General features: G+C 41.4%; 1 protein-coding gene across 2 annotated transcripts; it reads right to left on the reverse strand.

The window, feature by feature from the left end:
• Positions 1 to 352: 352 nt before the first annotated feature.
• On the reverse strand, positions 353 to 10,222 carry TMEM187 (transmembrane protein 187). 2 transcript variants are annotated; one of them, XM_007420514.4, is made up of 2 exons: positions 10,000 to 10,222; positions 353 to 1,355 (listed from the first exon to the last, which is right to left on the reverse strand). In XM_007420514.4, the coding sequence occupies exon 2, from the start codon at positions 1,307 to 1,309 to the stop codon at positions 458 to 460; it is 852 nt and encodes a 283-aa protein (XP_007420576.2). In that variant the 5' UTR covers positions 1,310 to 1,355; positions 10,000 to 10,222; the 3' UTR covers positions 353 to 457. The 2 variants fall into 2 exon arrangements, with proteins under 2 accessions (XP_007420576.2, XP_007420575.2); XM_007420513.4 differs by having other exon boundaries at positions 353 to 1,364.
• Positions 10,223 to 11,820: the final 1,598 nt, after the last annotated feature.

An 11,820-nucleotide genomic window follows, 5' to 3' on the forward strand; every position in this document is an offset into this window, starting at 1 on the left:
ATCATTTAGTCTACAGATTACATTTAGTTATTGGCAGGGTGTGTGTGTTTGCTGTAGTTATAAAGAAGACTGCCTCTCCTTGCTGTGGAAGAGGAAACCTGGAGAGCAGAAACTTTGTCCTATCGGGGGGGGGACATGCAAGCAGAGTCCAGTTAGGCATTTTCCGAATTTTTGACACACCGAGCCCAGAAGGTTTGCCATCACTGTTCTAGAGAGACATATATAAACCAATATTTTTTTTCTTGTCCTATGTGGTTTTATAAAACGTTATCTTCAACAGGAAATAAACCAAATGACACTGTGTAGACTTCACCAACTATCCTCACTCAATGGCTTTTTGGAGGAACCAGCATATTTTTAGCAGACTTTTTTTATTCTTTCAAACCACATTATGTTCCTGTCTGTTACAGTAAGATTATCCTTTGATTAAGACTGTTCATTAAGATCATAGATTAATTCACTGAGAGCTTAGCTGATGTCTGCTCAGTAGGGTAAGGAAGAGAAAAGCACAATGGAACTGCAACACATCGCATATCTTGGACCAAAAATGACCAGTGAGCCGAGAGAAAAGTGCCCACTGGGCCAGTTCCTGATCCCACACCTTGAGGCTTACAAAGCCCAAGCAAGAGATCGTCCCCAGTACTATAATCCAGGTGGAACTAGCATTACCCAAATGTGTCTGCACTTTTAGTACTGTCCAAAAAACAACAAATATATGTCCACCCAGTGCCAACTCAAAACCTTGCGGGTGAAGCAGTGCCAGAACATAGCTAGTCAGTGAAGTTGCTTCAATGGCTAGAAAAACATGTGGTTGCCACCCATATTCAAGAAAGAGGCACCAAACAATAACCCAAGCAAAAATCGGTAGTGTTAACAACTGATCTAACACAGCTGCCCAATGATGCTGGGTCCATAACCGGACCCATTGTGTAGGCCCATATACAAGCGCCATGAGGGCAAAGACCTCCTGAAAGTAGCAGGTCTGCCTGTTCTTGTCACCTGGTGGCCACCAATACCAACCCAGAAGTACGTAGGCCAAGTTGATTAAGCAATTTGCTGGCATAGCTAGGAAAGCTGGCATTCCAGCCACAGTTGGTTCAGCGTAATGCTCATAGCCAATATCTGTGTGAGCACCATCAAAAATTCCTGAAGCCACTGCTACTATGCAAAGCAGCAGGCCTCCAGTCACATGCAGGAATGGCTTGTTGTCTTCTGACTTCATAGCTGTCCTTTTCACGTCTTGAGCCTTCCTCTGCACCACTGCCAAGCTACTGCCACTGCTGCAAGTGCTCTGTTTCCCATCAGTCATTCGCTTGGTTTTGCAGAACCGGTGACCAGGTCAAGTCCCATTCCTCCTAGAAGAGCTCACAGAAGGCAAGAAGAGAGCATGAAACGGATGACACAGCTGATTAGTTTCTCAGGATGAGTTTACTGTTCAGGGTGGACTTTGATGCTTTCCCCACTAATGGTGCACAGGAAGTGAGTGGGTGAATATTCATGTCAAGGAGAACAGTTAAACTCTTCTCTTAGAAACCTGAAAGCTTGCTGACATTTTCCATTGCCCAAAACATTCATCTGCCCTCTCCTGCCCAAACAGCCAACAGCTTGAGACTCTTCAAGCGAAGGCCCAGCGTGTATTCTTGCCAGCTCCCATGCTCACACAGATTCTAGTGTTTACTGTTAATGAAACAGCTGTAGTGGCAGGATTGGCTATTGGTGACATCACTGCGTAGTGGGGGGAAATGTGGGCGGTAGGGTTGTTTCCTTCCCATGATCTTGTGTTTTGTAGCCATGGAGACAGCAAGTGTTAGATAGTAAGCCTAGAGAACTCCTTGAGCTCAGGCCTGCAAAACTTTCTGTTCTCCAGTCTTTCTTGTAAACAAGTTGCTTTCATACATGTCGGCTTTGCAGGCACATTTACTGCACCCTGTTAGAACAGAAACCTGTGGCATTATTTGAAAAAGGTATTTCAGAAGTAATTTAGTACTGGGAAGAGATTCAGGTGGGAAAAAAGTTTGATGATGATGATGATTTAGGTAGGGGAAGAAAGATCATCTCCAGACCAAGCTTGGCTCCTGGTGACCACATGGACCCAGACCTGAGATTTTCCTGGCAACAGCATGCAAGTTGCTTGCCACGGCCTTGTAACCTGACTCCCCGCTCTGACATACAGCTCTGCTATCCCCTGGAGATGCCCCAACCAAATATGAAGCAAGCCCTGCTGAGCTTCCAAGTTCCACAAAGTCAGCAAGGTGCTGCAGCCCTGGGATTCCTCCATCCAAGTCCTAGACCTGTCCAAACCTGCCTGTTTTTTTGAGATCACTCCAGGGCAGCTAGATGCTGCCACCTAGCTGGGATTCAGGAAAAGGCTCCCAATTAGGGCGTGCAAAAAGATAAAGGGAAAAAAAAAAAGAAAATACTGTACATTGTGCATTTGGTTCAACAGGAAAAACAACAACACTCCCCTGAAATTCTGATAATACCATTTTGGATGGTCCATCCAATACAAAATCTGCATGGAGCCTGGAGAGTCTACAGGGAAGACAAGGCAATACAGGGGTACATCGCCACCTTTCCCCATACACCAAACCCCAGGGTGAGGGTCCAGCTGCCCCCTCTGATGTCTCTAACGTTTTCCCTCTGCTGCCTCCCTTCCCTTCCCCTCCCCTCTCCCCCCACCAACGTCTTTGGCTTTTCCCTGCTTTTCTGCTTTCAGTCCATAATGCAGGACAAAACAGCCCATTTTGGTATCTAGGCCAAACACAAATGTTTTAGGCCAGCACAAACCACCCAAACTCAGTTGCTGTGTGTAAAGAGTGGTTCATGCACCAATGGCTTTACAGAACCCTATTCCCAATTAACACTATCTTCAGATCTAGGGGATTTTTATTCAGGAAACATCTAGTTGTAGAAGTCCTCTTCATGTATAATCTACTTTTCCTCTAAGCTGAAGGGAGTGTATATTTGTATGCTTGCAACCACTCTGTGAGGCTTATTCAAAGAGGGGAGACAGAGTCACCCAGGGAATTTCATGGCTCAGGGACATTAATTTTCCTTGGTCTTTGTCTGAACCCTATAGACGTCCCAGTATTGCTCAGCTACAGCCTCCAGCTTCTTCATTATTAACTATATTGTAGTTCAATATCATTGCATAATCCAAGGTTCCCTGTCCCTACACCTTAAAAGTGTGTTTCCAAACATATACTTGCCCAAGGTAATGACTCTTAGAGAAAGGAGACATTTTGTGGTAGAAACCGATAGGCGAGAGTGTCAATTTTTGTCTAAAATATTCATCAATAACAAAAATATAATTCGTTTAAAAATAAAGCAAAATTCACACCAGAGTGGATGAACTGCTAAGGAGCAAGTAGAAGCACCCACTTAGAGCACTGAGACATAAGGGACAAGTTTTCCATTAGAAGCTGAATCAACCCTGATGATCAATGGAGTGACAAATATCACAGCAAGATTGCCCTCACATTATTAGACAATTTTACTCAACTTGAAAATGACATTGGAAGCAAAATTATAAAATAATGGCCCATCTACAACAGCCCTGTATTCTTTGGGTTTCCCAAAGCTAAAAAAGTTGCCAAACAGCAAATAACATATTGATTTGCAGAGGGAGAATGCTAGGTGCTTCCTTTCTTTGGGGAATGTGAACCTGAGCGCAATGTCCCTCCTAAATAAACTTGCCACTGCAAAAAGTCCAGCATGTTTACACCAGCATATTTTAACATTACTTTCAGCCTCACTGGAAGGAAGATACCAACAGATTCACTTCAAAGAGCGGCTTTGTCCCTGCCATTCCGGAGCAGTTGAAACCGCAGCTCACATGTTCCTGTACCGCCAATGTTATGATGAAATTCATCACCTGTATTTAACTTCACTTCTAAGTAAGTTCCCTGGTAGACCAGGCAACCTGACATTTCATTTCTTCTCACAATTTTTACATGACATCATTTACCAAGATATAAAAGAAAACTACACTCCATTTTAAAAGAATAACTGAGTATATTTTTAGTTTTATCTTTATCTTAGTAAAGTAGTAGTATAATTCAGTAATGATAACATTTAACCTTTCAGCATTTTAGTACTTGCATTCTATTCCCACATTTTAGTTTCTCCTCATTTAATCAGAAGTTTTAAAACATTTCTATTTGAGCTCTGCAAACCCTATTACAAAACTATGTACTATTCTGGTCAGTAAACAAAATAAAAATATTCTGTTCTCTTCCATCAAATGTTATTTTTGAAGAGTCATGGATGTCTCCTCGGAACGAACCTTCCTTTCCCATTCTAACCCCAAATAAACAGAAACAACACTTAACAGCCACAGAATGATTGAACAAAGGTTCACAACATTTAGGAAGGGAGGGAGAATGCAAGATACAATTGGTAGAAGAAGGTACAGGAAAAAGAGAATAAGTCATAGACTTCTAAGAAGAGTCCATCCTTGCACAATCTTGGTTTGAATGAATAACACTGAGGCTGTGTTTGCATAACACTCTTACTCATAATTAACTGAACAATGATTTACTGATTAACCCAAAGTCCAGGTTTGTACACCACACTGAAGCATAAATGAATCACACGAGTTTGTTTCATGTAACACCATGATCCGCAAGCGTGACAAATATATATTAGCCGTGCGTATTGCACAAATCCACCCTGTGACAATCAATCATGCTATCCTTAGAAAAAGAGGGACCAAGCAACACATTTAGTAGAGTTATCACAGGAGAAACTGGTGAGAAAGACAAACTTAGTGTTGTATATATCTACAGGAACCAATGTCTCCACAAGGACAGCTACATAATACATAGGGATGTCCAGGATCAGATCATGAATGTTACACATTTCCTAAATTGCAATCCAAAGAATGTATATTTCAAATGTAGCTTTTACATGAACCTTGCGCATTCTTATGGAAAATTAAAGAATGAGTGGGGGGAAAAAACAGAAATGCTTTGAGGAGTCAGTTTAAGTTTAAAAATGCATTAATAAAAGAATTCCAAAGTGTTTTGCAAAATTTATTACATGTTTTAATTTTTTTAACATTTCACTATTTATTACTTATTTATAAACCAACCAAGAGCTGAAACTCTCTGGGAAATGTACAATAAAACACACTAAAAATGCAATTTGAATAAAAATGTATAAAATAAAATACAATAAAAATATTACATAAATTAGGCAGCTGTTATTCAAAAACTAAAACAGTATGGACTAAAATACAATTAAAAGCCAGTTAAAAAGCCCAGGAAAATACAAAGATCTTCACCTGGAACCAAAATGGTGCTAATATAGGCACCAATGAAGACCCTCTGGGGAGGGAACTCCATAAATGGGGTGCCACCACAGAAAAATCTCTCCCCCTTGTAGAGGTCTGGTTCACCTCCCTTGGTGAGGGGACCTGGTGGACCAGGGCCTCAACTGATAATCTTAAGGTCCTTGTAGGCACATACAGGAGAAGGCACTCCTTCAACTAAACCTGGTCCTATGCAGTTTAGGGCCTTAAAGGTCAAAACCGGCACTCTGACTTGAGTTCAGAAATGGACTGGCAGACAATGTAGATGACAAAGAACTGGCATCATTAAGTTCACATCAGCCAGTCCCAGTAAGCAGTTTAGCTGCTCTATTTTGAACTAACTGAAGTTTGCAGACCATTTTCAAAGGCAGCCCTATGTACAGCACATTGCAATAATCCAACTGGGAAGTTACCAGTGTGTGAATAACTGTTATGAAGCTGTTTCTGTCCAGTAAAGTCACAGTTGGTAAATCAGCCAAAGCTGGTAAAAGGCACTCCATGCCATCAAGGCCTCAAGTGGCAGGGATTAATCTAGGAGCACTCCCAAACTCTGAACTTGCTTCTTTAGGGCAAGTTCAGACCCCTCCAGGACAGGCAGGGCACCACTCAGCTTGACAGATGCATCACCCACAATCAGCATCTCCGTCTTGTCTGGACTGAGTCTGTTTATTGGCCCTCATCCAATCCATTACCCTGCCCAAGCACTGGTTCAAAATGCCAACTGCCCCACCTGTGTTAGATGAAAAGGAGATAAATTGGAGTGTCATCTGCATATTGATCAGCCCACAGTCTCTCCCAGTGACCTCTCCCAGTGGTTTTGTGTAGATGTTAAAAAGCATGAGGGATAAAGAGGAGCCCTGGGAGACTCCATTATCCAACCACCATGAGGCAGAAGAGTAGTTGCCCAGCATCACCTTCTGGAAACAGCTAAGTAAGAGTGGACCTACCATAATACAGTGCCCCCACATCCCAACTCTGACAGCCTATCTAGGAGGATACCATGGCCAATGATATCAAAAGCTGTTGGGAGGTCCAAGAGGACCAATGGGGTTGCACTCCCCGTCTTTTTCACAGTGCGGTTCATCCCACAGGATGACCAAGGCAGTTTCTGTTCCATAGCTAGGTCTGAAATTGGATTGAAAGGGATTTGGAAAATCAGCTTCATGCAAGAAAGCCTGGAGTTGATTTGCCATAACCTGCTCAAGCTCCTTGCACTACCGTAAGAACTTCCACTTAGTGGTTTCTTTCAAACCTCCATTTTACCTTTCTGATGTCAGTTAATGCTTTGTTTTGTCTTTTTCCTACCTGTGATTTCAGGCCTGCTGGTGCTCTACTTTACACAATTATAACCGTTATCTTTTAATTTCTGTCCATGGCTTTTTCTAGCCTGTAAGATAACCAGTATCTCAAAAAAGAATGGTTGCCATTTATTTTAATACTTCAATATCTGACTCGTATTAGTCCTATATTTAAGAAAAAACAATTACAATTATTCTCCCACTAATGCTATACTGTACGTTATATCTTCAATAGATTCGTGTTTTGCAAAACAGATCTCTGTTGCCAGCTTTGTAAAATCTTGTTGCTCATGGGATATAAACATTAAAAACTTGCTCTGGTTGAGGAAATAAAGCCTTGTACAGTGAAATTATTTTCAAAATATCCTCAGGTAAAATGCATACTTGGACAGAAAGTGATTGGACAGAACTATAAGGAAATTTGGCATAGCACAAGGCAAAAGTACAATCAGTTCATACCTACTAAACTATGTATATCTATGTACCCTTTTGCAGTGGCATCATGGAGCCACTTTATTTTTCTGTTAACCTGTAGATAGCAAATGAGTGTGTATTTTAAAAAAGAGAAATAGACCTATTTTCTTCTAGGAAAAATGCAACTTAACAGGGGTCAAGCCCATGATACTTGAGACCTAAGAAGAAAATGATAGTCATTCCTCTGATTCCACTAAAATATATCACATATCCATAGAAGAATTCTCAACAAAACTCCTGTGCAGGTAGAGCACTGCAGAAAGCAGGCTTCCTGGCACTCTGTATGCCAAGGGTCAGATCTGTAATAATCTGCTTTCTCTGATCCAGTGCCTCACCTTGTCTTACAGCACTGCCCTCCAGTGTTCTGCATTTCTATTGCATTTCAATAACTGCATTTTTTACACTGTCAATACCAAGATGTTAAGCAGCACTACTTTTTTAATGTAATCATTTTCTAAACGTTAATATTACAGTATTGGCATTTCTTGCATTTTATTTCCTTATGTTTTCTCTATGTTCCATTATAAACACATCTTTGCCAGTTAAGTGAGACATCTCTGATAAAACTGATTCTAATCTACACAAACGTATGCCCTAACAAATTTGTAAATCTTCAAAATGCCACAAAACTGTCTATTGCTTTTTCCTATTGCACAAGCAATTCAAAGTTACTCTTAGTAGAACTATACAAAGAAACCCAGCATTTCATTTCATTGATTTGCTAAAGCCACTCAACTAAAAAAAAAGACTCTGGGGGATTTACCAAATATACACAAGCACCCTAACTCCAGGCCTGGGAGCATAGCCAGGTCTTAAGGGAGTTCCAGAACATTTTTATTGATGGATTATATTTATATGCCACATGATTCCCAGTGACTAGGAGAGATATTTGGAGAGTGGAAGCCATAGGTACCTCCAGGGGATGCGGTTCCAGAGGGCAGGGGCTGTGACAGAGAAGGCATGCTTTCTCAGTCCCGCAAGATGACATTTCATTGAAGAGACCTGGAGTGCGCCCACCCTGCTTGAGCATACCAGGTGGGCAGAAACAACTGGAGACAGGTGGTCCCTCAGATAGCCATGAAGGGCTCTCTGGGTGATGACCAGCACTTTGAATTGCACCCAGAACCAATTACCCTTGTTATATGGTATTTTTCCTAGAAGAAATGGACAACTAATGCAGCTCACATAACAGTAATGACACATGGCATAACTTGAAACTGCATGGTGAAAACAGAAATAGATTCAGCCTACAGTTATGGATGAGTGCCTATAGCAATCTGCAATAGTTTCTCCCTTTACCTTTTATGCTAGATATTCCAACCACTATGTACTTAGCAGTCATCCACACCTTGAGATGGATGTCTTTCAAATCAGGAGATGAAACCCAAAATTGTTGTCTAATATTTAAAAGCGGAAAACAAATATTTCAGTATGGAGAAACAAAGAATGGCAAACTATCTGAGAAATACTTATAGTGGCATTAAGATTTTATTTAGACAGTAGATACATAACCATAATAAATCAAAATACTAGTACAGGCATAAAGCAGGAAAACAAAATACTGTATGCCCAACCAGGTTAAGGGGAATTGCGTTAATCAAAAAATGCTTAATGTAGTTGTACTGGGCCATCTGAGTTGGTTTCCTAATCTCTTCAAAGGTACAGTTTACAGCCTTCTGTCACAATCTCATTATGAAACAGACACCCGCTTCCAACTGTGCAGACTATACAGAAAGAAACAAATGTGACAATAACAGCAACCAAAGGTAGAAAAAAAGCTTTTGTATGATGATGATGTTGAAATCCTTAAAATTTAGCCCACTCCTTGTTCCCATCTGCTTTTTCTGTTGTTTAAAATTATTTTTTTAGGTATATATTACGTTCCGACCTGAATCTTAGTGGTGACCTTTAGTTTTAGATAAATATACTCCATGGATGAGGGAAAAAAGCGAGTATAGATTAAGCAGAAAAACAAGCAAAAAGACTTATTCTTACTATAGAAGAAAAACTCCTGAATACAAATTATTTATTTTGAACTCATCAGATATTCCGTTTCTCTCCAGGCTTCGTACCTTCTGATCATAAGTATGCATTGAATTGGTATTTATACCTTCAGCAAGAAAAATTAGCAAAGATTCATGATCTTGCTTCATCCCTTTACAATACATAAATAATTTATTTCCAATTTTAGACACTTTACCCCATCCTCCCTTCCCTGGGATGCCAGTCAGGAATTTAACATACATACTTAAAATAAAAATAGAACTGCTCTAATTTATTATTGCTATACAGAACAGGAAAACAAATTTGGGATCAATGGGCTACTGATAAATAATAACACAGGAGACACAGTGTGATCAGCAAATTCTTGTAACAGATCATCTACAAAAGTATATGAATTCTTTCTAACAGGATGGCTACTCTCTGCTTCAAACACAAAACACTTTCATATCATTTGTGAAATCATCCCGTATGTATTGCATTTGATATAAAAGGTTTTCTTATTTCTAAGCATAATTAAATATATTCCCACTTCTGGTTCTGATTTCTAAGTCATTTTCAATCATTATAGCTAAAAAATTCTCTCCTCAGTCACGCTTATTTCAACAGTTATTCAGTTATCGGCATTATTTACCAAACTACATTGTTAGATACTGTTTTACATGGTAATATAACCAAAAAAGACAAGCCCCTAGCTTTGGGAATCTTAGTACTGGGTGATGAGAAATAATAGAAAAAAGTAAAACAGGAGACTATTCAAAATACAGGTATAGCTAATTTTCCTCGATGTACAGCAGTACATCTAAATTACTGTTCCAAGCCAAAGTCCCTACAGTATTATATTATCTCATAATTACTCGTAGTACGTAAAGCTTGCAACTCTGATTGACTTAGACATAAGCCCCATTCACTTACTTCCGAGTAACCATGCAGAGGACTAGGCTGATACCTAGTGGACAGGTTTAACAGATTTCAGCGCAGCGTAATCCTCTGCAGGTGGGCTCCAAAATGAATCCTTCGGGATTCACGGGGGCTTATTGTTAGGCCACTGCGCCCAGGGCGGAAGACAATTGGAAGGTCAGGAAGGGAGCGAAACGGACAAACAAGAAGCGCTTCCTTATCGCGGGCGGGTAGCCCGCCAGCCCAACATAGCCGGGAAGGGCCTATCTGGGAGAGGTTTCTGCGCCTGCGCCTTGAGACCAGCGGGCCCGGGGAAAAAAACTCGAGTAGTTGATAAGATCGTGTTATTATTTTTATGTCCATATGTTCTAGTAATATAATCTTTCTCTGTTCAAGAGAAACTCGATAACGATAAGTAAATAAGTCTCCTAAAGATCCGTATCGTAGTAACCGAACGTCTGAATCGCCATCTTGAGTAAACCAATTCGTACAGCCCCTTCGAGCAACGGCTTTGGTCATGCTGGAAAACCAGCGTCACGACAGCGCTCTTATTCATTATTCCTAACGCGTCACGTTAGTTCCTGTCTTCAACATCCGGGAACTCAGCCCGTTAGCGCCATCTTGTTGATTTCCGATCCGTATAGCGCTCGCCATCTTGGTTCCTTTTTGGGTCACGCCACCCGCTAGAGATTTCAGCTAGCGCCATTTTGGGGCTCTAAAGCAATTCGCATGGGGCAAGCGATCGTACATTTCGATTACCCGAGGATTTAAGAATCCGTGTTTAATCGGGAAAGTATACCCAGGAATATAGCACGGGGGTTTATTGATTCCAAGGAAGCCATTTTTGCCGAGCATTCAGCCCATCCGGGTATTTAAGAAGCAGCCATCTTGAATGCGTATTTGTCCGCAGAATCCGGGAATATGAGAACCGCCATATTGAATCGCACATAACACAGGGCGGCTACATACGGGCATTGGAAAAAGTCGCCATTTTAATGCTCGAAAGGGAGTAGATACATCCGGGAACTTTGTGGGGCCGTTTGTATTTTTTTTTTTTATTTTGGGATAGTGATGGCAAAGGGGTGGATCCAAAATGGCAGCTTCCAGGAAAGCATGAAACCTGGAATTTTATCATCATTCCCTGAATTATATAAGCCTGGCTGAATTCCGAATCGTCTCATTCAATTCCTTGAGATTCGGGATAAGATTCAGGACCAGGAACATGTATAGAAATCAAAATAGCTTTTGCGGAAAAGAGAAGTTGGTGCAGTACTGAGCATGAGTAGGTCACGGGTGCTATCCTAACAGCTGGATGACATGCGAAAATCCAATGCAGGATTATTCACGTGTGTCCGCGAAGCAAACGCTGCGTTAATTTTTATCCCCAAAGATGGCGGCGCCCATAGCGTTGCTATGCAGTAAAGCACTTGCTGAGAGGTGGAGGCTTATCGCGCCTCCCCAAAGCATTCGTGGCCGGTACTAGTGGGAAACCCGATTATTGGAGGAGCAGATTTTTTTAAAATGCAACAGGGCGGAGTTTCGTATTCAAAATGGCGACACACACATAACATTTGGAGAGTTTACATAGTTTACAGCAGAAAAGACGCCGACAATCGTCTTGAGCTTCGAATAATAATAAAAAAATACGGCGAAGCCGGGCCAGAATTTCCCTTCCACCCGCGCTTCACAAAAGAAAGAGGGGGAACACGGCGGTTCCCCCAACATGGCGGTGCCCAAGCAGCCCTGCCCACCGAAAATGGCGGCGCCCTGGTGGGAGGGGTTCCGTACAGAGGCCTCGTTTTGGCTCCGCCTCCAGGCGCTGCCGAGGAAGAGAGA

This window comes from Python bivittatus, unplaced genomic scaffold (genome assembly GCF_059951505.1).
Source record: "Python bivittatus isolate LINGU-HERP-01145 unplaced genomic scaffold, Pbiv_v1 ctg000220_np1212, whole genome shotgun sequence".
Classification (NCBI taxonomy): domain Eukaryota; kingdom Metazoa; phylum Chordata; class Lepidosauria; order Squamata; family Pythonidae; genus Python; species Python bivittatus.